The following is a 24,287-nucleotide window of genomic DNA, read 5'->3' on the forward strand; positions in this document are numbered from 1 at the left end:
ACTGCCAAGCTGCTCTTTCTCAAGTCCTTAACAGGTGTAAAATTAGCACTTGTTATTAAAGACAATGGAGTTACATGTATTGCCAGCAGCTGAAGAAATGTGCTAGAATTGTTTCCACCTCCAGTTAATTCGCCACCCTTCAATAATGCACACAAAGCCCGTAAATTAGAGGAGTGCTTTCTGAGGCATGGCAGTGAGCTAAGCCAGTGTGTGAGCATCCTTTCTAGAACACAGGTGCTTTCCTGAATGAAGGCCTGAGGACTAAATCCTCCCTTCATCAATACTGATGTAGGTTCAAACAAGCTACATTTACCTGTGTGTACTCTCAGGTAAAGCTGTGCCAGTGTAATCTGTTATCAGAATCTGGAGCTGTAAGAAATCCTCATAAGCAAATTCCAGTACAGAGTTATTTTCAGCTTTTCTAACCCCACTGAGGACAGATCAACCACCTGCACCAATATCCTCTCTTCTCAACTACTTACAATATTCATTCCTGGGAATGAAGCAGAGAAAGGTGTTATTTACTGAGAGAAGCAAAATCCTCTTTCAGATGTATCTCATTATAGCAGATGACCTCAGTTTAAGACAAGAAGCCACTGAATCACTCAGGACTGTGTAGCTTCATTGTATATTTTTCTGTTTTAATACCATGCTTAGCTGTAAAAGCAAATTATTCAGATATATACTGCACATAGGAATGTATCTAACTGCTGAGCCATTTTATTCAATAGCACTGCACATCTCACCACTCTCCCCCTTCTCCTCAGTAACTGGGAGAATGGTTGCCCAACATCAAACAAATCTGACCAAGGACAGAAATCTCAGCGATAATTACATTCTCACAGGGTTTCATGAAAACTGGCAGTGAGATAGAGGAAATTAACTCCTCCACCAAGGGAAGGGTGGATGCAAGTCAGGCGTCTCGTAGTCCCCATGGCAGCAATTGGCCGGGCAGGCAGCACTCAATTTGCTCTGCACTAGCCACAGCACACGCTACTTTTTGTCTGCTGGGAATGCCACTGGGAGCTCAGCTTTAATGGGAGGGGATGGAGGGGAGGTGTTTGTAAGTTTGTAAGAAACTGTGCTTCTCTGCTTCTCCTGCCAGGTATCTGGCACAGCCTGAAGTGCAAAACACGAGGCAAAGCTCTCTTGCTTTAATTTTGATGTTGCGTCTATCACTGGTGTGTTTGGGAATGGCACTGGTCTAATGGAGAACAATTAACTCAGAGTTACTAACAGCTGCAGGTTGTCTTCTGTTGTTGTGTTCTGCAGTTTTCCTTTTGTCATTTTGTGATGTAGTCAGAACATGTCTGAAACACCCAGTATAAAAAGCAAACTGTATTTCCATTCAAAGGCCCCTGGACAAGTTCAGGTTTGGACAAAATGGAGGGAAAAAAACCTGTTTGCTAAGGTATGAAACATCTTACCACTGTCTTTGGTTCATAATGCATCTTAGAGAAGGCAAAAATCAACATAAAGCAAATAAAAAGAGCGATTTCTTTTTACACAGAGCAAATCTCCAGCTCTTCTTGGATTGATAGGTGTGGTGAGTCACCAGCATATTGCCAGAGCTGTCAAGTCATCACTTTAGCTGGCTGCAGTACAAGGCTGAGTCCTTCCACATGGTCACCGCTCCCCTCTCTGCGTGCAAATAGACTACAGCCTTTTCACTCCTTGTTCCAAATGCACGGGGAAAGCTGTTATTTCTTCATCAGTCTCACATCCCTCTGGGCACGGGAGTGATCATAATCTGATGCATGTAATTGCTAACAAAACCCCCCCATCTTGATATTAAATGGTTTAAAACTTAAGGTACAAGAAATGGCAACAGCAGTGCAGTGTGACAAAAACTGGAAGGTTTCAGGTGGCCCATAGGGTCCTGCCATGCTGTCACTGACATCTGTGACATTGCTAAACTAGACCTGGGCCTTCTCAGAGACTGGGAACTAGCAGGAGAACTTGAATTATAGTCTGGTTGCCACAGACACTTCTGTCAACCAGAGGAGCTGCTCAGTCATGCTCTGACCCTCTCCCCAGCCTACGCTGGTGCACTTCAGAAATTAAAAGCAGCAACAGGTTCCTTAGAAGAGTACATGCCAACACCCTGCAGGCTGGCAAAACTCATCAGTCATTCACTCTGATAAGATGAGAGCAGAACAAAGGCAAGGCTGATGCAACACCTTTGTAAACACAGAGCCACACTAGCTTTGTTGAAGTATTGCCACATTTTAAACTTAACATACAAACAGCAGAACTAGTGCCTGTGCAGCGTATTGCTGTGGGAGGCTACAGTTAAATCACCCCTTGCAAAGTATCAGGAGCTCTGTGTAAACAGCAACTCAGTGGAAGCCACTTCAAATGCACGCAACAACTTGCATGGGTCCTCGAGTGCCACGAGCAGCCCTGCACCTCACTTACCCTCAGCTAGAAAACTATTAACTAGCTGCATATATGCAAGGAGCAGAGAGAGGCTCTTGCCTGAGAAGGGAAGGCAGGGCACTTGCATTTCCAAAGGTTCCCAGTTAGTTTACATATGGTGCTCTCAGACTGCTGTGCTCATTTCTAGCCTGATTATTAACACTGCTAATGGGAAAAGGCCTTGGAGGACAAGGAGTGCACAGCTGCACACCTGGTGCATACAGAGCCAAGATTCCTAGCAGTATCCCCATCTTATATAGACCTATCTATTATATTAGCTGATCTTGTAACATGAGTGATTCAAATAGCACATCAAATGAGCACCATGGAGGGATAAATTTTACAAAAACTTTCAATCCTGTATTTAAATTACACACCTGAAAAGGGACCTCTAGTTGCAATGGTAAACCAGTCAATGTGTTGTCAGTATATCTGGAAGTCTTTCCTTACAGAGTTAATCAGAATAGCTTCCCTAGTTCGGATTTTAAAGGAAAAATAAATTAGATTTACCATCGAAGTGTAATGCTTTGATGCTACTTGAAAGTGTTGGGTCAGCTGTCTATCAAGGATAGCCCCATCAAGTAACTTCAACATCCAGACCAGAGAAGAGAATTTTTCCAGTCACAGGACCTTTGAAGGGCAACTCAAGAATATACCAGACCTTAGATTGCATTTTGTTTTTTTCCAAAGAGTAAAGAAATAGGGAAATATAATAAGGTCTGAAACTAAGAAAATTAGTTGGTTTCCACATTCAATACTTTCCTCCGCTGCCTACTGGACATTATATACAAAAATCCCATGCAATTGGAATCTGTCTTGCTGGAGGTTCTTTGGGGCATGGATATGGGATGTATATGCATTATTTCAATAGTTGCTTAAATAAAAATATTTAAAAATCCTAGCAGCATGAAGTTCTAGCTTTTGAATTTGGATTTAGTAAATATCACAGCTTAATGTCTATACCCAACACTGTAATGAAAAGTATGGCACAAAACTGAGCAGTTAAATGGGAAAAGGAGAAAACAGAGAAACCTTGTGTTTGCAAAAGTATTTTAGAAAATTGACACTTCAAAGCTATACATAGGGGTTTTGCAAATTATTTGGTTGGTATGAGGCTGAGCATAAATGTGACCAAGGATATAAACAGGGGAGCAGTACACGGCTGCCCCCAGTCTTCTCCACTCCTTTGTTCTTGCCCAGAAAGCACAGCTTTTGCAAAGTGCACAATCCATGTATTGGCATTTTCTTCCATTATGGATGTATTTGTATACATTATTGCATTTTCCTCCTTCTGTTTCTCTCCCCAAAAGCTGAAGCAAAGCTTTCCCTTATTTCCTGTTGTGTAAGTAACTATCATCATCTTCACTTTGAAAACTGAGCAGCTCGAAAATGGCATCCCATTGGGTCTGCAGGGTTTCAGATAAAGGTTTTCAGCTGAAGGTTTTGCTCTATACTCAGCAAAGGACATTGTGAGAGACATATTTTAAGAACTGTTATGTGCTCAATTTGAAGGGAAACACAGCAGTGCACTTTGTCCTTCCTCCTCGTACCCTGTCTATTTAGGCTAAAAAATTGTGTTTGTACAGCACTTAGCCCCATGAGACTGCAGCCTTTAGGTACAAACGTAACTCATTTAAATGGTAATGTACAACAAAATGAGTGGCACCCTTCAAAACAAGCAGCATTTGTAAGTGTATCTGTGCCAGGTGCTGACAAATGGAGGGTCGTGGTTACAGACACAGGGAAAGGTGCCGGTGAGCCAATATTTAAAAGTCAGTTTTTCCAGTCAAAGGCCAAAGTCTGAAACGTCTGCTTGTTTCTCTACTGTCTGTGCCCTGAAGCACTGTGCCTGCCTCCCAGAGAGCAGCATATGAGGACTCCAAAGGTGTTTCCTATACAAGGTCAGATCAATTAAAATGTGCTTTAAACGCAGTCACATGAGTTGTGGCAGGAGCTCCACAGCCTGATTAGGTCCCCGACACTCTGAAGGGCAGAATCTAAGGCAATCCTCTGACCTCAGGTAGAACAGCCAGATAACAAGAAGGCATGGACCTGCTTTTTCCCTACCTTGGAAGTGAAGGCTTTGCTCCTTCTGGTCACCTAATATTGCTTTAATACCAGCAGTGCCAGGAATTAAATAGTGACCTGTCTCTTCTCCTGTTGAAGTCAACAGCACAGCTCCAAAACCAAGTCTTCCCAAAGTTACAACAAACTCTTTCATCCGTCCCAGGGAGCCCAGACAGCAAGTGTGCATTACTACCTTCCTTTACCCCACCTCATAGGAAGCTTCTGTGGAAATGTTTACACTAAAGAAATAGATGAAGTAAAACCTTAGCAGAATAAAGCTGTACTTGTTCATTCCAGGGCCTGGGCTATCCACTTGAAAGACAAATCCAACAAACAAACACTGTCTCAGAAAGACCTTCTTACCACCAAGATTTGAAAGGTCCTATTGTCAACAGAATATATTCATACAGAAGTGCAGTAAGCCAATTATGCTACTGAAGAAGTGTTGATGCATTGGAGAGATGGCAGAAATGTTATTTGTGTCTGCTGTAAGAGCATCTCTTTACTGACCATCCCACAGTGAGACGTAGTCAAGGGACACTTACCCTTCCCTCTCATATGGGGGTCACAGGAATATGTAGCCATACCCAGAAATGACCTGTCTCAAGCTGAAAGCAACGGTCAGAAGCAAAAGACATAAAAACAAAGTAAAAACAGGCCACAGAGGAAGAGTGCATCACCTGGAGTCCCTGCATGGGCTGCTCTGAAATATTCCTCTCACTTTGCCACCATCCTTCATCTGTCCCACCCATCCTCTCTTGAGGGAAGGCTCTTGGGAAGGGAAACTATGAGCGAAGCAATGGGCTCCTCTGTAAGCCGCTGTAAGGTTACTGTCATGCCAAACACACCCCGTCATCAGGCAGTTCCCCTCAGGTCTGATAATAAATCTCCCTGAACACCTACACTGTCAGAGGTCATATCTTATTCTATGTATTTCACAAACATATTTCTGCAAGTCAAATTCCGCACGAAGCCATGAGATGCTACATACAGGAGTAGCCTGGGAGGCAGTTTCTGCTTTCTAATTTACACCTGTGATATCATTGTGCATCAACAGAGCTATTCTTTCCTTTCTCCTAAATACCATCGATAAGTAAAATATTTTTAGCAGAATTTTCATCTAGTGAATGTCAATGTAGCTCTGCTAAAACACTGCTAAAGCAATTTACACCATCTGAAGCCCTGGAGCAAAAAAAATCCAAGTCAATGGGATATAAGCCAAAATTGGAGTGTTTTGCTGGATATAAACCAGATTTACTTGCTTGCTTAAACAGGTGCCTAAATGCTCTAGCGAACTGGGGCCCAAATATGGCACCATTTTTTATTTGTGTCCACTTTTACCAGCTTGGACATCTGATACAGAGGTCATCTTATAGCTAACATTTTTGCCTGAAACCCTGCCTATAGCCACACTATACAACAGCTGCCTCTGGAGTTATGTTCCACACATAAGTTTAAAAATAAAATGCAAGTGATTGGAAAACGTGTCTATAACTAGAAACAGAATACATGGGTACCTTGAAATAGAAATAAATGAAACACTTTCTGTATGCTGAGAAAAGAACAAATAATCTCATATTTCTATTGCATTCTCTTTTAGTACTGATGTTTCAATACTGCAGTTACAGTGTCCTGGAACTGCCTTAGCTGGAACTGGTTGGACCAGAAGCACTGTATGGTAAAAGGGTTGACACATAACTTAAACAAATTTTTGTCTACAAAGCATTTGATTTCTCTGTAGGGAATCTATGTTTGTAGTAACTACAATTGCAAACACTTTTGGCAATGTAGCAATGTCCCCACCGATGTACATGGCTTAGTGTGCAGTTAGCAGAGCTTACAGAAGTGGTTATTGACTCCTCTAACACATCCATCCAACTTGCAAATCCTGACAAGTGAGTTGAAATCCCATCTCCCAGGAGTAGTTTTATGTATTGAACCATGACCATTGGGTGGGAAAAGGCAAAAGTAAGCATGGAAGCCATGTTCAGAAGTTTCTCCTCACTTTCTCGAGGTGGTCACCCCATAAGAGTCCTCCTTTCTAACTTGGTTTCTGTTCCAGGCCATACTTCATCTCCTCCTGAAACATGCCTGACCATGACTTCTCCTCTCCTCTTTCCTCACACACAGGCAAGCTCATCTCTGGCCTCCTGGTTTGTGAAACCTGGTGAGAAGTGGGGTTCAAAGAAAAGGGAATTTGTGTCCCTGAAATCTAATTTTTAAGCTTTGAGTCACCATTGCATTAGTTAAAAAAACCCTGCAGCTGTCAATACGTTTCTTTCCTCTTTTGGGGAAATAAGCGTGATGTGAGCTGCTTGGTAAACTGGGATATTAAGGAACTTAGAAGGAGTTGCACCAGCAAGGAGAAGGTGAGGGATTTAATGGGAAGAACTGCAAGCAAGGGAGAAAGAATTCTAGTGTGAACTATCCCTGCCAAAAGTTATTCAGGCAATTCTCCAAAGCCACTGGGTTTCTAAAGTTTTATACGATACCATAACAAGCTCAACATGATCAGGTTCTTAAGTGTGCAATTTAATGGCTATTTTAAATCATTAAATTTCAATAGACAAGGAACAAAATAAAGCATCCAGCCTAATTTTGCAATTATCATTATAACCTTATATAATTAAGCCTTTTGCAAAATAGACTTGAATAATAAGCTAAGTATATATTTGTATAAGTTCTAACCAGACAGAACTGCAAAAGTAACCTAAAAGGAAGGAATATTTCCTGAGGCCTTGAGATATGAAAGATAATTTACTATCCACAACTACCAAAAAGAACAGCATTTGCATATGGAAAACTCTGTATTTCATCCATCAGTGCCTCACCTCATTTTGCATCTCAGGCTTGTTTTTTGTCACCAAGCCAGAGGCTAAATGCATTTAATATGCATGCTATTGCCATGTTAACATGGAACTAAGCAGCCCTGAAATGTCTCATTTGCTTCTTTGTGGCAAACATAACTATAGTTAGAAATTAAGGAGAAAGTATCAAAGGATGCAAGTCTGATCAGAAAACACTATATAGGAGAATATTAAAACAAATTATCAGGTTTATGAAAATTGGGGTGGATGATTAGTAGCTTGATTTTTATTTCAGAGGGTAATAATGCAAGGGTGGGGGAGAAACGATGAAGTTGTTATCCAAGGAGAGGATAAAATGCCTGGCAAATAAATAAAAGAAACAAAACCTCTTGTGTCCATTCAAAAGGGCATTACAGGTTAGCTTGAAAAAGACTGTGTGCCCAGGGCGGAGGCACCACAGGTCAACTCATCCTATTGCAGCACCATTAAAATGTGCATCTCCAGAGGACAGTGTAATGGCATCAATGCAGAACATAACACCAAGTGCAGAGCTCCTCGTGAATACATTCTGCTTTTGCCCTCATGTTTGTGGAGGTTTTCCCTTTTGCTAATAAGTACTTGTTCCTCAGCATGGTGCTCCTTTTTTTATTTTGATTGTATTTATTTATCTGATCCTTGCTCTGAAAAAAACCGCAACCGAATCACTACATGGTTTTGATTCTATCTTTGAAAGAACTGCGACTTTCTGCACCTAGAAAGTAAATATAGCTGGGATTTACAAGTTAATAAATATATCTGGTATTTAAGGGTATCAGCAGGGGGATCCTCAAGAAATTCTAGATGCCATATTCCTTTGTGTGCAACCTGACATAGTGCCAAATGTTATTAAGTAAACATGGTGCACCCTTTTCCAGGGATAAACCTTTGGATACCCTTTGTAACCCATACAAAGTCACAAAGATACTTAAGCATCAAACTCTTGCTCTGACTCTCCCACTTCTCCAGCTGCAGAATGAGGAGAGGGAATTTAACCCCCCTCCCAGGCCTCTTGTGATGGTAAGAAAACTCAGTGCATAGATGCCATGCTGTTAGGGCTACATAAGGAGAGAAAAAGAGGGAGGGGAAAATTTCACACATTATGGGGCATTTGGACAAATGGCTGCAAAAATTACTGGAGGTGATGTCATTAGAAGCATCAGCTTTACATTAACCCTGCGTGGAGTGACTCCAGCCAGCATCAGTGAGTTGAGGATCAGGCACAGCTACTGTCTGACACAGCAGTGTCAGAGAGAAATGAATGTAGTTGTTTGCCACGATGGACCTAAGGGGCTCAGGGGTTGATTCCAGTTCCTAGTTTTCTTGTGGTTTTAGACCCATTTTTAATTGCTTTTTCTCATCAGGGAAAACAAGTATGTGAGTCACAGGTCTTTGTTCTGTAAACTATAAAGTGCTAAGAGATTATAAGTATTATCATCACTATTTATTTTACCCTTTGGTGTTTCGTCTCTTTCCTGATTGGTTTATCATGACTATCTCTGTTCCCACTCATATGTCTCTTGGCAAAGAGACATTGTAATATGACATTTAATACAGTGTACCACAGGCCATCCTCTCTCTTACGAACATTAAAATCACACACATAGCAAAAAGCACTCATAACAATAGATGTATCTTTTATTCACAGATAAAAACTGAAGCAAGCTGTTATAATACATATTTATACAAAGGATTTGAAAAAACCATAAAAAGGAAGATGATTAGAAAATATGATTCGTTATGAAATGTGGTATTACATACACTATTAAACCTTTCCAAAAGTATTTGTTTGGCAACAATTTATCAATAGTTTCCACACTTAAGTGGCCTCCTTCAAAAAAGCACAAATCTCATGCAGCATGTATAAACTTGATCCTGAGGGTTTGCCTTCCTTAGAAAAACTGTAAAAAGATATACTATTTGTCTTAAAAGTTCAAAATGCAAATGCTATATTTATAGTCAAAACTATATAAAAATATGGACCTAACTTAACATTTACAAAAACTTTTTGCTCCTTTTTTTTTGTTTGTTTTATGGTTTTGGTAATAAACATAATTCTCAATTCCTGCAGTCAGAGAGGAAAAGAGAAAACCAAAACAAACCACAGTGCCCTCTGTAGACTTCCTCACATTAAGTTTACGACTCCAAAAAGACCAGGTCTGTGAAAATTGAGGTTAGTAACCAAGGAAGTAGGTAAGCAGTTAATATATATCTATATATGTATATATAAAATGGAAAACAAACATTTATTTTGATCTGAAAAAGTAATAATACAAAACCTGAAGGTAAAACAATCATCTCAAAATGCCATAATACTCCTTTTCAATAGATAAATGTTCATAAAAATATCTTGAACCCTAACCAAGAAAACAATTATAATACAATTTTAATTCTGCTACATAAAACAGCTTTTCTATGAAACAAGAAGGCAAGTTCAGGTATGAAAACATAATTTACTTATTGCTTTTGCTACAATGTTGTTTGTTTTTTACATATAGTCATAAATACACTATACAGTATAAAATATTTCGTAGGAATACATTTTGTGGTCTGCTTAGGTTTGCTGGCTTTAATTCTAGCACCAAATACAAAAATGAAAAATCAAATGAACTTTAAAGGCACTTCCATTGTATGTTTGTTTGTTAATTAACATCATGGTTTGTACTAAATTTTTTCACTTCCCTCTGGTAGAAGCAATACTTGATCCTACTTTTATCTTTGTACAGCTCAGGTCACGTTGAGGCACCAAATGATTTATGAACATTCCCATCCCTCAGCTGTTTCTTTCTCTTACAACATTCATTGTTGCTTTTTAGTCTTCACCTTTCCTCCTTCGCTTCCCAGCTACTTTATCTCTTTACTTCTCCATGTCGGACAACCCAGCTTCACTTCCTTCAGTCCCTTGAAAAACCTCTCCTCAAACCTCCACTTCCCTTACTCCATCTTGCGCATCTGCTATTCCAATATCAAAACACGTCACTATCATGATATGTGACTTGCACAGATTAACGCACTGCTCCAGTTCTTCTGTCACTTGTTCCAGTGCCTCCAGGTACTCCTGTGACTCCTTGTCAAGATCAGGATCCACCTCAACTGCCAGACAAAAAAATTACTGAGTAAGAGAAACAGCTCATCATAAAACGTTATTCTATCACAAGAGAGACAATAACATAAAGTAAAATTTAATTTTTCTTGAACTCAGATTTTTTTTTTCCCCCACTTTGTTCAGCAGATGCAAAACTCCACCTTGAGACTCCAGTTAAACAGAGCACTCAGTCTGTGAACAAATCTCATGTCTCAGTTTCCCAGCTATAACACGGACATATAAATATTTAATATTAACAAGCATCACAGTGTGTCCCTGCACCACTTTGACGTTCTCTTCTGGTTGGTTTGGAGGGTGTTTTTTTTTTTCAAATCCCATATTAAAGAAACACAGACTGAGTCACAGATTATTTTAGGGTTCGATTCAGCAAAATATCTTATCAGGTGCTCAGGTTTTTCAGTGGGACTGTTGACATGTTGAAAATCTGTTAGATGCTGATCATACCCGCTTTTGCAAAATACTTACAGTCTTCTTTCCACTTATTTGGATCCATCATCAACCTGCACTTTGTCTCTTCCAACTCTTCCTTCAAAAATTCATGCTTTGCCTTTATTTCTCTGATTCGCTGCTGGCGCCTTTCTAGTATCTTCAGCTTGGTGTGGAAATACATCAGACCCTTTTAAGACACAGAAAAGACCATTCCATGAATTTTCCTGTTGTGAACTGACTTTCAACAGTCTGACACAAGCTTATTCCTTGTAAGAGTTAGCAGGTGGGTTGTTTTGTTTGGTTGTGGGGTTGGTGTGTTTTTTATCTTTTTGGGGGGTCTTTTTATTTGAAGTTTACATTAATAGATTCTAATGTAGAGGATCAGCAAGCTACATCACTTGAGCATTTGTTCACTTCTCTGAATTGGCAAGCATCTCTTAATACATTCTGAAATTACTACTGATTGTAGATAAATATTTTTTCCAGCAGTGAAAATTATAAACACAGTCTAATGATAATGTTAGAGTTACAGTTAATACTACAACAGATGAATTCTTATTTTCTTAAAAGCATTCCTACCTTCTCAACATCCTGGAAAGGCTATTATGAAAGAAATGGGAAAAAGGCATCAGTAGAACATAGAATTCTGGTCTTCAAAATAGAATTAGCTGAAGTGTTTTCCAATTAGAAGTAAATTAAACTCAATGTATCCCTGATCTAATAGAATTCTGTCATCTACATAAAGAGTTAATGACCCTGTTGTTGAGGGAGCCTGTAAGGTTTCATCAGTCAGGCTAAGATTATGAAGTCTTCTCATAATGTATTCATTGGTAACTTCCATTTACACCATCAGTCATGTTAGACACAATTAATTTCAGACAGTAATCATTTTCATTTTCTGTGTTAAGAGTACCCCAACATATGAATTGTAAAATTAATAATTATAGTACTTTAATTGCAATCAATTTCCTGAACACCATTCCAGCATTCAAGCAAGGACTCTGTCTGTATATTGTAATTTAACTTGTCTACATTTGTTGTAAAATATGTGCTGACCTCAGTTTCCTCTTGTCTGTGCCGCTGTAATCGTTCCACATCATCAATCTCATAAACTTTAATTTCAAATGGCTCTTTTAAAGTGCCTGGCAAAGGTGGCAGATCAACCCACTGGCCAGTGACACTGGGTTTTCTTCCTAGGGAGGCAGCATCTGGCAGTGGAGCAGGAATCAGTCTACGACGCTGGAGACCTAAAATACAGAAAACAAGCATTCCTCAGACTCTAAGAGACTTAACACACTGCAGACTGTACTGCAGTCAATTAAAAAAAGATCTAGGTTCTCAGAATACTCAGGAAGAAACGCTTTTCTTGATCTTTTCCCTTTTGTAAAATACCCTCAGGCTGCTAATTGAGTTACTGCCTTGACAAAGTATGTCTCACTTGGTTCACAGATGGGAGTAACAGCAGTTCCTCTCCCAAAGCAGATGTCTGAACACCAGTTCTTTATTCTATCCTCACAAAAATATTTTGCCTGGATTGATTTTTCTTTGGTGCACTACAGTGGTATTCATTACCTTGCAAAGGCAATGAGATGGTGAGTAATCCAATACTGATATTGGCAGATGCATCTGGAAATCTCCTGCTCCTCCAGTTAAAGCCAAGCAAGGCTAAGGTCCCTCTCATTGTACTACCTCTTTGCAAAGACCAAACAGTTCCCTCCAGAACTACTACTGATATTTTAGAGTGCTAAATACCACCAGTTATCAGTGACTTTGTGGGATCGAGAGGCATTCAGAAGGCATCAACCAACCAATCTGCAACTTCAGCCACCTCTAACATTGAGATGTATGACCCCTTTGTAGCAGCACTCGGAAGATCAGTGCATGACAAAACTCACCACTTCTGGCAGCCCTCAGTAGGGGTGCTCCCAGATCTACCAAGAAACATCACACCAGGAAACATGCCACCATTGATGTGTCTGCTAGGGATCAAGTTTCAAGACGCAGAGAATGAGTTATGTCTTTCAAAAATGCTGATACTTTTGGTTACAAGAGTTAGTACTTTCGTGTCCAGCATTTTTTTGTGATTATAAGTCTCTCTTCATTCTGTAAAAGGTTGATCTTTACACTATATGGGTCAAGGATGAGAGCATGCACAGAGCTGGTCAGGCCACATTAACAAGGTTGCAGTTCAATCCCTAGGTAAGGGAGGGCTGAAAGCCACCAGAAACAAGCTGGAATGACACAGTAGCAGTAAGTAGAAGCAGGTTTGGGGTGACTAGTGACAATAAATTTAGTACTTAAGTTCTTCCTCTTAATTAAAAAATTAACTAAGAGGTAAGGCGTCTTACTTCTGCTCTTACAAAAGGGAGCATATCAACAGAAGAGACAGCACCGCTCAGAGTACAGTGCTGCCAAAATAACTTCTGGACTGAGATGTCTGCAGGAGAGGTAAGTGCAAGTTAAGGCTGTCAGGTAAGCCCTGTCATGAACTTCAACATGAAAAGAAGACAAAATTCCAGCTGGTACTCCTAAAGCAACACAAAGCCACTGATACTTGAAGACCTACCTGCTTTATACACTCTTGAGAAAAACATCCCTCATTCTTAATTTCATCCTTGCTAATTTCTAAGTAATAAGAACAAAACAGGAATGTTTTCAAAAGGGGAAGACTTGATTCTACTTCTACAACACCTGTTCGCCATTCTCACACACTAATCCTTTTAGCCTGAAACACCACTATCATCCTGTCAGATAAAACCACAGACTGTAACTCTGATCCTGTAACCACTTTGGTCCTCTGAAGAGGACAAACAGATAAAACCAAACACATGCAAGAAGTCAGAAAACTTCATATCCTTCCACTGTACAAGCCAGGGCCATCATCATTTCTCCAAGGATGAGGTTAAAGGATAAGGGAAGGTTTTCAGTGACATATGGGAGTAGGATCTGTCCTTAAATCCAGAGACTGCAGGACTCCAACACAGTTTGGAGCAACAGAAGCTACTCCAAGAACTCTAATAATGTGCAAAGATGACAATTATTTTAGGATAATAAAGGGTCTGAAGCAAACATTTCTCATAAGAAATATTTGATGCACATCCTAGTAAACCTCATTTCATGTATAAAACACACTACTTTCTTGAAGTCTACAGCACTCCAAAAAAAGTAATACATAATTTACTGATATAGAGCAATTACAGTTGGAAAAAGAAATAGTTTGTCATTTTTAAAGTCCTTATAAGCATTTCCTGGGGCAAAAACAAATACAAATCCATCAGTGGGTAATGCCTTCTCAATATGTGTGCAACTCATACAGCTGTTAATATTGATTTGCTGGAAAGGTTTAAGAGGTTGACATGCTACGGAAAGAGAACTGCGGCAAACATTGCACTAAGTTTCCAGAATGATTTATCACCTGATGAAGCAACTCGGTAGCCTTGACCAGAAAGCACCATGAGATCTACATCAGCTTCACTCATTTGGTTTTACTGGCAGAACTGAGCATCATGAGTATCTACAGGGATTGCAATAATCACTGCTTTCCAACCAAAAGTTCAGATTCAGTGCATTGCTGATATTAGTTCTATTATGTTTCCTACAGTCAGTACGCTCAGGTTGCTGAAGGAGGTTGTTGATTATCAGCTACAGATTCTTTACAATACCATAGGACCTCAACTTAGATCAGTAAAAATGAATACTGTAACAGCAGTTATATGAGCCTGATTTTGAAGATGGCTACAAATACATTTGACTACAAAAGCACTTACATGAGCACCACCTGCGAAAGCAATAAGGAAAGGCACCAGAGAGAAGGAAAGGGGACCTGGCTCTCAAACGCCCACCTTGGCAAGCTGTGGTCAGACACAGAAAGTGAGCCAGAGTAGCCTCTTCCCAGCTACTGTCAGTAGTTTCCTACTGCTCAGTCAGTTTCCGACTGCTTAGTGTCCACACATACACACTAAAAGTTCTTTATATAACTACTATTATCATGCAGTACAATAATTTTGCGATTAGCTGGTAGCATTAACCCAAGAGTCACTGCATCTTATGTACACACCCTAATGTTCTGCCTCTAAGCCTTATCTTTAGGTAATCTAATGCACATTCAGCAATCCTCATTAATTCACAAACACTCTTCTCCCCTCCAGGCCTTTCCTTTGTTTCCAAACTACAGTCCCAGTCCTCTCACTGACATTCCCTCACAGATGCCTAGCAGCAGAGCTCCTCCTTTCCTCACTGCCCTTCTTTCACCAGTCTTCCAGGATCACTTACTTGATCCTCACAAAAACTCATCAGCACTCACCCAACACCCTCACTTTTACCAACACACCCATAACACCCTCCTGTTTTGGGCCACCCTGGTGCTGTGCTCACTGCTGGCCCTGCCAAGGGAGGAAGGAATATCCCCCATCTGCCGCCTCTCCCCTCATAGGGAGGTTGCCGGCACCCTGGGGCACCCTGCATCTCTCCTGCCCTCTCCACCACAGCACCTGTCTCACACCTGCAGCTTTGAAGTGAAATAAATGACAAGTAGCTGCTGTCACAGCAATACACATGCACACACAGGCACACGCAGTCCACCTCCCTGCTTTGAGACCCCTCCAAACCTCCGCTTCTTCTCTGTCAGAGATGCCACAAAACACCTCCATCCCCAGGGATGCAGCAGAGCACCAGCGGACACACCTGGACACCTGCCCCTTTATTTCTTACCTGTTGATCGTTTCTTGGGGGATTTAAGGCTCCTCATCCGGCCCGGCGAGGACATCCCGCTCTCGCTCATGGAGTCGTGTGCCGAGGAGGCGCTGCCAGTGGCCTCACTGTCCCGAATCATGCTCTCATAGCCGCTGCTGCCCCCACTGTGGTAGAACAGAGCTGTCCTCCCCATGGCTGGGGGCAGCTCCCCACTCAGGACACTGCTGTTGTCACTGCCGTGGCCACTGCTGTAGCGCTGTGGTCGCCGTGGTGCTGTGATCTTGCTGTATGGGGATGGCAGAACCGGGATTTGTGACTTCTCATCGCTGAGGTTAATGCCACTGTCATTGCCGCTGTCGGAGTCGGTGGAGCCTCGGAAGTGGCCCGCCTTGGCAGAGCCACCTGACACCAGCTCATTCACACGGCTGTTGGCTGCCCTCATGGCCTGCTTGGTCCCCATGATGGTCCCTCGGCCAGGTTTGCCACTGACAGGCTGCACAGAACGGGGGGCTGCCTTCCCACCAGGGGCCATGCCAGAGCTCTTCCCTGCAGGCTGTGCCAGGGACTTCACGGAGGAGCTGAGAGATTTTGACCCGCTGGCAGAGAGGCCCCGGTTTTTATTCCCATTGGCTGGTACCTTCTGGTTAGCAGTGGGTTTTGCCTGGTTGTTTTTACCTGGTGCAGGGGTAGCGAAGGGCAGTGGTAAACCCACACTGGAAGCAGCAGGGGGGACCCCCAGCCTGGGGACGGAGCGCCCTGCCCGGCTGTTGCCGGTGCTCCCGCTCTCCCTCACCACACTTGCTTTGGATCCAACCGATGTCAGGCTGTCGCACCTCTCCAGAGACATGTGGCTCCCATATCGGTGCACAGTTTCACTCTTTGATGTCTTCGCCTTTAAGCTGGACGTCATCTTGGGCAAAGAGTGGTCACCCTTCAGGTTCATTTTGCTGCTGGCACTTTCACTGAAGTAAGACCCAGCTTTGAACCGTAAATCTGCTTCATCTTCAGCCTTTGGTGTGGAAGCTCTGGCAAAGTCCAGGCCAGAGGTTTTCCCCCCACCATTACCCAGACCGACAGGTTTCTGCTCCAGGCTCGACTTGCGTACAGGAGGCGTTGGAGGTGTTGGCCCACCTGGTCTGGGCAACATGGTTGATTTCTGTGGTGCATTCTTCTTTCCCAGTGACGATTTCAAGCTGCCAGTGGCCAAGGGAGCATCCGAATTCCCTCGGGTCACAGATTCTGGCAAAGTACTGTTAGCATGTGACACTGGCATCACTCCAAGTGTGGTGGCTCCTCTCTTCAGCTGTGGCATCTTCATCACAACTTCTGACTTCTTTGCAGTTCCACTGGAAGATTTGCAGGCCATTTCGCAGCCATCCACAACCCTCTGAGAGCAGGCAAGCATAGTCTGCGACTTCGCTGGCCTGGATGCTGTGCCAAAATACTGGGCAGCCTTTTCTGGCTGCTTCTCAGTACCAAACGTGTGAGATTTTGGAGACAGCAATGAGTCCACAGGTTTTGCTTCCAGCTGATAATCGGTGCGTAACAGCCAAGGATCTTCAAATATGCCATGTGGATTCTGCAGCTCTTTATAGCTGAGGACAGTATTATTGTGGATTGGAGAAGAGGTAGTTTTTGTTTTCCTAGGAAGACTAGAATGTATTGTTTCTATCACAGGTGTATCACGAGAATTACTAAATTTAATTTTTACGGGCTGATCAGTGACACAAAAAGCACTTTTTATCTGAGATGCTTTGGTAGTTTCAGAGGTTTGAGGGCTTTTGCTGATGCCTGAGGACAGCTTGCTGGAACTCAAGCTCTCACTCTCCAGTTCAGAGAAGCAAAATCCACTGTCGTTCAGAGCGCTTTTCAGGGGGACACATAAATGGGATGAATCCAAGTTGAAGGGTTCCTCGGATTTATTACAGCTGTAAGATGACTGGGCGACAAAACTGTCACTAGACTGAGCTCCATCACTTTCAACTGTACAGATGCTGACTTCACTAAGCCATGAACTGATGGAGGAACGTCTGCTGCTGGTAAAGGGATCCTTAGCAAAGGGCACAACAATATCAATATTTACACCAGTAGAAGTCTCCTGTGAGGTATAAGCATCAAACTCATCATTTATGCTGCTGATAATACTGACCGGCCTCGAACCCGATGCAAGGGCTTGAAGGGAACAGTCACTGTTAAAGCTAATGATACTGGAAGGTCTTCCATTATCCATAATTCCACTAATAGACAGCTCTTCCACCACTGTGAAAACAAGCTCATCCTCTCCATTCAGCTCAACAGGCTGCTGCAAAGTCACTGTGGTGGTCAGTATATCCCGATCAAAACACTTTCCTCTGAACGCTGACCTGAAGCTGTGAACCTCTATCGCACCTGACTGATTCTGGGTGTTGCTACCAACCAGGAATGTGCTTCCTACAGGGTTTTGCTCAGGGTTGTTTCCCATCTGTTTGCTCATTCCCACGGGAGGAGTCCGAACTGCATTGCTATTGTCCAGCTCCAAATTCTCAACTTTGGAGCCCAGTGAGTGCTCTCTCTGCTGCGGAGGGGGAGGTGCTGGGCTTGGCAAGGGTCTCTTCATGTACGAGGACTTTTCCTTAATGACACATTCAGCTGGGGCCTTATTCTGCTCTGGATTCCTTGAAGGGCTACACCTTGAGGACTGCAGGGATTCAGTGATTGTCTCTCTCTCTCCCTCCAGTATGGAGTCTATTATTTTGTTGTCAGCTCTGCTCTGCAGCTTGGAAACCTCTGCTTTCAAGAGAGGTGTGCTATTTTCTTGACAGTTGCCATTGCCACCCCTTGGTACAACAGCCTGGAAAGGAAGATTATGTCCTTTCTTGGGAGATGCAGCTTCTTGTGGAATTGGTTTTTTAAATCCTCCAGAAGGAGAGGATATTTTTTCCTTTATCAGCTTAGACTGGGTGTTTTCTGTACCTCCAGGAACAGGACTACAACTGGACCCAACAGAGATTTCTCCACAAGCAAATTTCATGGGCTCCTCACTTCCATCAATGCACTCTAACCTTTCTTGCAGTTCAGCAAAAGTGTTGCATTTAAAATGGTCCTTGTCAGAACTCCTACCACTAGCAGAATTGTCTTTATTTCTTTTCTTATTTAGGGATGGGATTATGGGAACAAACTCAGGAGGACCTTCATTATCCGTCAATTCCCTGTCGGACAAAGCTGCCCCATTGGGACCAACATATATGACAGTATCACAAGACTGTTCACTGCTGGAGGAATAATCGGGATCACTGGATATATTCAGGACAGGAAGGTCAGGGTCAAGGGCAACAGTTCGTGGGTGGAATGGTCGCAAATGGGGCGGTCTCCGGACATGTCCTTCTTCACATGAACTCTCTCCTCCAGAGGAGCTGGATGCATACTGCAAATGATCAACACAGGAAAAGTTATTAATATTAATTGATAAATAAGGATATATATGTACATGTAATTGATCAAAAGGTCAACTTTGCTATATACTTCATGCTTTGTGTATACTATCACCACTACATATAGTGGGAAAATAAAATTAGAGTGGAGGGTGAATTAAAACAACAAGGTCACGCTACATAGATTTTACTGTATTAGGAGTAATATAACAATCACACCTTTTCAGATAATTTCCATTAAATATTATGCATTATCTTTCTCCCCAACAGTTTTCTGTTCCTTCCTTATTGGTTTTCAATTAATACAAATAGAAGCTTTTGAAATAGTTCCACATGTAGGCAAAGAAAGAATATGTGCTTGAAACAAAAAGAAGGGAATTTCAGGATTAAGGACTGGGGGCAAGATGATGGCTCAGTGCCAAGTCATTTGTCAGTTCCTCTCCTGAGCTTTTATGCATTTTGTATTACTTCTTACCATCGAGAAACCCCATGTTCCCCTACCGAGAGGTTAGGAAAACTCATTTTCAAATGAATTAATTTCTGCTTGTTTGTGAACCAACCTTGGATTTCTTCTTTCTCATTCGATGGATTCGCGATGCAAGCTGAATGGTGGTGAGAGTTTCTGCATAATTGGCTGGGGAGTCAGAAATATGTGCAATCATAGTAGTTCTGCAGTTGATGTTCCCAAGTGATTCCCTCAACAACATTGTCAACTTGTTGTCCCTGTGCAACAAATGAGAATGCTAGAGTGACCTAAAGAAATCACAGTCTTGTTCTGCAGAATTTTACACCACAAACCATGCTTTCGCTTTCATAGGATACATGCATGTATGCTACATGTAGATAAGAAATATATTCCTATTATTGACTGCACTTCAAATGTTCCTAAATGTACACATACGAAGATACTAATATTTTAATTTATCTGCCTGTGTATTTACAGTATGATGTCATTTTCTTTGTTACTTAGAAAATTGTAAAACAACTGACTGATAACTGATAGTTCAGGTTTAGCTCATATTACCCAAAACAGCTCATGAGTGCTGTATTTTTAGCTGAACAGACTTAGTACCAAGATAGTTGCACTCTGTGAACGCTATACAAACGATTTTGATAAGAAAAAACTAAGTCAAGAGAAACGTTAAGAAATTTCTAAACAAATACAACAATGTTAGATACCAGAAATATACTGTAAGTGTCACCCCAACCAATCTACTTTCCATTCTACCACCTATGGTCTGCTCTGACATAGCAAAGAGAAGCAGAAGGCTTTCCTGGTGATGCAAATCCTCCACTGTGGATAGTAAAGCTGACAAGAGAGGTGACATTTTGTCCTCCACTGGTCTCCAAGCCACCTCTCCCCAGGGCTCCCCGGAGTCCTACTGCCCCCCTGAGATAGTCCAACTGAGGGAACTACTGTCATGTGTGCTCATTAAACCATGGTAGGCAACAAAGTTGAGGCTCTGCCCTTCCCTACTCTAACCCATCCATCTTCCATTCCATACACAAATCTAGCAACTAGCCCGAGGAAAATATCTTTCTGCCTAATACAGAAAGAAACAACACCTGTTTGAGATACATCACTAGATAAATATGTGAAATGACATGATTGATAACAACAGCACAAAGTTATAATGCATGAAGACAAGCAGCAATTAAATTTAAGGACTGAAGGCCAAGTTCTGGTAAGGGTATCACCAGTGTGGCTGTTGTCTTTCAGCTGGGCTCCCCACAGGTGTGTTTGACACAAAATTATTGTCAAGTACACTCCACAAAGGAATACACCTAAGTGTTCACTTCTGCTAAACAAATGTGCAACGTGGTGGTCTTTTTTTTTTTAACTGAGAAGATGTATCATTCAAAAAGACAAACAGAAATAACAACCTTTTGATGACCATACTTGACAAACTCTCAAATATTTTCTGAAATTTCAATACAAGCTTTATGTTTGGAAAAAGAAGAGAAAATCCTATGAAATTTTGGTTAAATTGTTCGCTGATGTCCAGTTGGTTGAGATCAGCCACAATTCCAAATCCAGGAAACAAAAAAGAGATAGAAAGAAAACATCTTGGCCATTTTCCCTCCACTTTTTTCAACAACCAAACTATCCCAAACATTTCACTCAACTTCAGTATATACCAATATGAATATAATTTTTGACCATGTAACTAAGAATTTTATTTTACATTGTAACATTTAGAAACCTGTGTGTATGTATATATGGACAAGTAGATGAATAGATACATGTGTCTGTAGTATAGAAGTGACCTTAAAAGAGGACAGATCCCTCTCTGACAGAATTTCCTTTAACTTGATCTTAGGTGAAGAGTAAGTTGTTATTGCAATTCATTTCTCAGGTAACACCAGCCACAAATTTAAGCTAATGCAGACAAGAATTCACTTACTTATATGGCACATGCTTAGCACCATTAATTAAGGCCAAAATTACATTGCCCAGGGCAGAGAGAGACAGACACAGAGAGCCTCCTCCATCTCGGCTCTTGCTCAGCACTTTTTCACAGCTCCCCAGATCAATGAGATGCAAACGACTGCGTCCTCCGGACACTAAAACAAAAAGGGGAAAAACAGTTGTACACCACGTTCTTGCATGGACTCAAGCCAAACCTGGTATTCAAGATGTATTCAAATGAGGAAAATAATGAATACAGCATGTGATAATGACCAAATTAAATATTAATTGTGAGGAAACCAGATACTGGCCACAGCTACAAAAGTTAAAAGTGACTCAACTGGCTTGAGAGTTCACTTCATTTTTTCTTTTTAAGTTTATTGCAAATTATTATTAAAACTAACCCAAGACCACATAATTTGAAAATAAACAATACAGCAAGAAGATTCATACTTCCTCCTTTGCCACTCTTCTCCATGCGATACTGGTATATGTGAAGAGTAAAGAGCATATGTGAATTCCTCCTATCCTCTTCCTCGCATTCAGGTTTGCTGGTGCTTCTGGCAGCAATTGCAGCATCAAGAAAAAAGGCAGCTTTCTCTGCTGTCGGGGCCCTTAGCTCACTTTGGTTTTGAAGCTTGAATATAAACAAGAAAATGACTAATTAGCACAGGCACATTTTTTTATTATTCTTTTGCTGAACTGGCTAAATCTCCAGGGCACTAAAAGAAACAAATATGTACACCATGGGAGAAGGGTTTATAAATTAAAAGCAATAAATTTTTTTTACTGTCTTAAAAGTTGTCATAATTGTTGTCAGATAACAGGAGATAAAAAGTAGAAGAAAGTCAGGCTCAAAAAAATCTATGCTCTGATATTCATTATACCTGGGTTCCACATATTGGATCTTCTCTCAGATAAACCCCGGGAGATTGGCCATCCTGAAGGCTGCCAGTGGCTACTTCAGCTAACAAATCCTTAAGGTTTTCATCTTTGCCACTGATCTCCACAGCAGATACTCTAATAGAGAAACGAGTTCCAGTTTTTTCTTTACGTTCATTGATTAATTTGAAGAGCCAAGAAATTGCACAGGGGATGATACCAAGGCTTTGTGTGGAGTTATCTTTCCCAATCATGGTAAAAGATTTTCCTAGAATGAAAAGACAAACACGAACATAATTCACCTTTCTTGTACAAGACAGTGTCTCTTCATATCACCACTGTACATTGCATGTAATGCCATACAAAGAACAGATGCAAAAATTCAAAGTATGTAATTATTAATCTATTACTATTTATTCAATTAGGTTTGAAATTTCTGTAAGTCAGACCCACAGCAAATTAATGTTAAAGACATCTCTGATCTTTTGATTTTCATCACAGCGCACCTACATAAACCTGCTCTTGAATAAGCTAATCTGATGCTACATTTTACCTTTTCAAATTAAAACTTACAGTCACGGTGTAGAAATAAACCATGATAAGTTTGCAAAGCTAATTAAAAAGAAATTCTAATCTATTCATATACTCCAGGTTTATTGTTCCAGGAGCTGACAGCATGTAATTACCAGACTGACATAGTAATTAACTGTAACGAATTTGGGAGCTCACCAAGCTTGACATGACCGAAGCAAAATATGCAACCATCTGCACCATTCACAACAGACTGAATTACTTCTGCTACTGTTCCAGAGCATACCTCAGCCTGAAAGAAAGATTGGAGACAAATAAGTAAAAGACATATACTGCTGTGGTTTTTACTATTCTTCTGTAATGAAATGAATGACTCAATATTTTTGAGGCGCAGTATTCTCCCCATTTTTGTGGCATCAGTCCTATTGTTTTAGTAACTATGCTATCTTAAAAAAAATAATAAAATATGCTACTACAGCCTAAAATAGTTTTCAATTCTATTAAACCTATTCTCTTGGAATATTGATTCTATGACTAATGTAGCAGACTGAATGCTATCCAACCAGGTTTCCTGCTGGTATAATAGCTTAGCCAAGGCTATTCAGTAATAGTAGCAACTCCACTGAAATTAAGCTACTGAGGAGTGCTCACGAGAATTAAAAAGACATCCATACTGAAGAAAATGCATTAAGATCCCTGAATAAGATTTCACAGTATCACATTTTCCTTTTCCAAGGGAAACATCATCATCAATAAGGAGAACTTGCTAAAATATTTGAGTGTGTTAAAACCAGTTTATCCACGTCAGTGAAGGTTTCAAATACACGATATGATGATCTATCAAGTAGAGCAACTGGGGGCGAGGGAGAGGGTTGGTGTAAATATGTAACTACAGTGAAATGATAAGGCTCTGTTTGCAGGTGCATGGCAGCAAGTTTGCCTCCAGCAATGACGCCTGCACAGAAGTGGCTGCACTGGCCAACATTACCCAGAAACACCACAACAGGCCACCCAATAGGCCCACCACAAGGGATTGAAAAGCCAGCCCAAACCAGAGGTCAATAGCCTGAAGGACTGGTGCCAAAAACAGCAGAGAAGCAGGCTATGACCAGCCACCTTGCAGCAGGGCTGGCAGCACAAGTGAGGAAAAACACTCACTTCCAGTTCTGGACTAATGTTGAGATCACCGTTTCATATTTCTTCACAAAGACCCTGTTTGAACATATGCAGGATCTTAAAAACAGCCTCCAGATGTGGTTACCATTGCTCTGGGCACTGCTGTGTGTGGGAAGTTATTCTCCCTTTTTAGTGCTTGGCTAGAACTTAGACTTAATAGATAGTTTCATATCTATAGTCTGGGACCCAAAAAATTAAGAATGCTAGAAGAAGATCTGAGCTTGGGATTATGAACTAGATCTTGTCATATTTTCTCAACATTAATAGACTATTTTCACCCTGAATGCTTTGTGGTATTTTTCACCCTAATTTTCTTTCCAGCA

At 41.2% G+C, this 24,287-nt stretch overlaps 1 protein-coding gene across 1 annotated transcript in view; it reads right to left on the bottom strand.

The window, feature by feature from the left end:
- Positions 1-8,948: 8,948 nt before the first annotated feature.
- The window catches only part of KIF26A (kinesin family member 26A), a 99,697-nt gene continuing 84,358 nt past the window's right edge, over positions 8,949-24,287 (bottom strand). The window contains exons 7-15 of the mRNA XM_051769469.1: positions 22,987-23,080; positions 22,263-22,525; positions 21,829-22,012; positions 21,371-21,530; positions 19,526-19,688; positions 15,574-18,958; positions 11,920-12,110; positions 10,900-11,050; positions 8,949-10,421 (exon numbers count right to left, since the gene is read on the bottom strand). Coding sequence (XP_051625429.1) covers positions 10,246-10,421; positions 10,900-11,050; positions 11,920-12,110; positions 15,574-18,958; positions 19,526-19,688; positions 21,371-21,530; positions 21,829-22,012; positions 22,263-22,525; positions 22,987-23,080 — 4,767 coding nt within the window. The 3' untranslated portion in view covers positions 8,949-10,245. The remainder of the gene's footprint in view (positions 10,422-10,899; positions 11,051-11,919; positions 12,111-15,573; positions 18,959-19,525; positions 19,689-21,370; positions 21,531-21,828; positions 22,013-22,262; positions 22,526-22,986; positions 23,081-24,287) is intronic.

The sequence above is a fragment of the Manacus candei genome, unplaced genomic scaffold (assembly GCF_025592945.1).
Source record: "Manacus candei isolate 608988 ecotype Guabito, Panama unplaced genomic scaffold, ASM2559294v1 h1tg000109l, whole genome shotgun sequence".
Taxonomy (NCBI): domain Eukaryota; kingdom Metazoa; phylum Chordata; class Aves; order Passeriformes; family Pipridae; genus Manacus; species Manacus candei.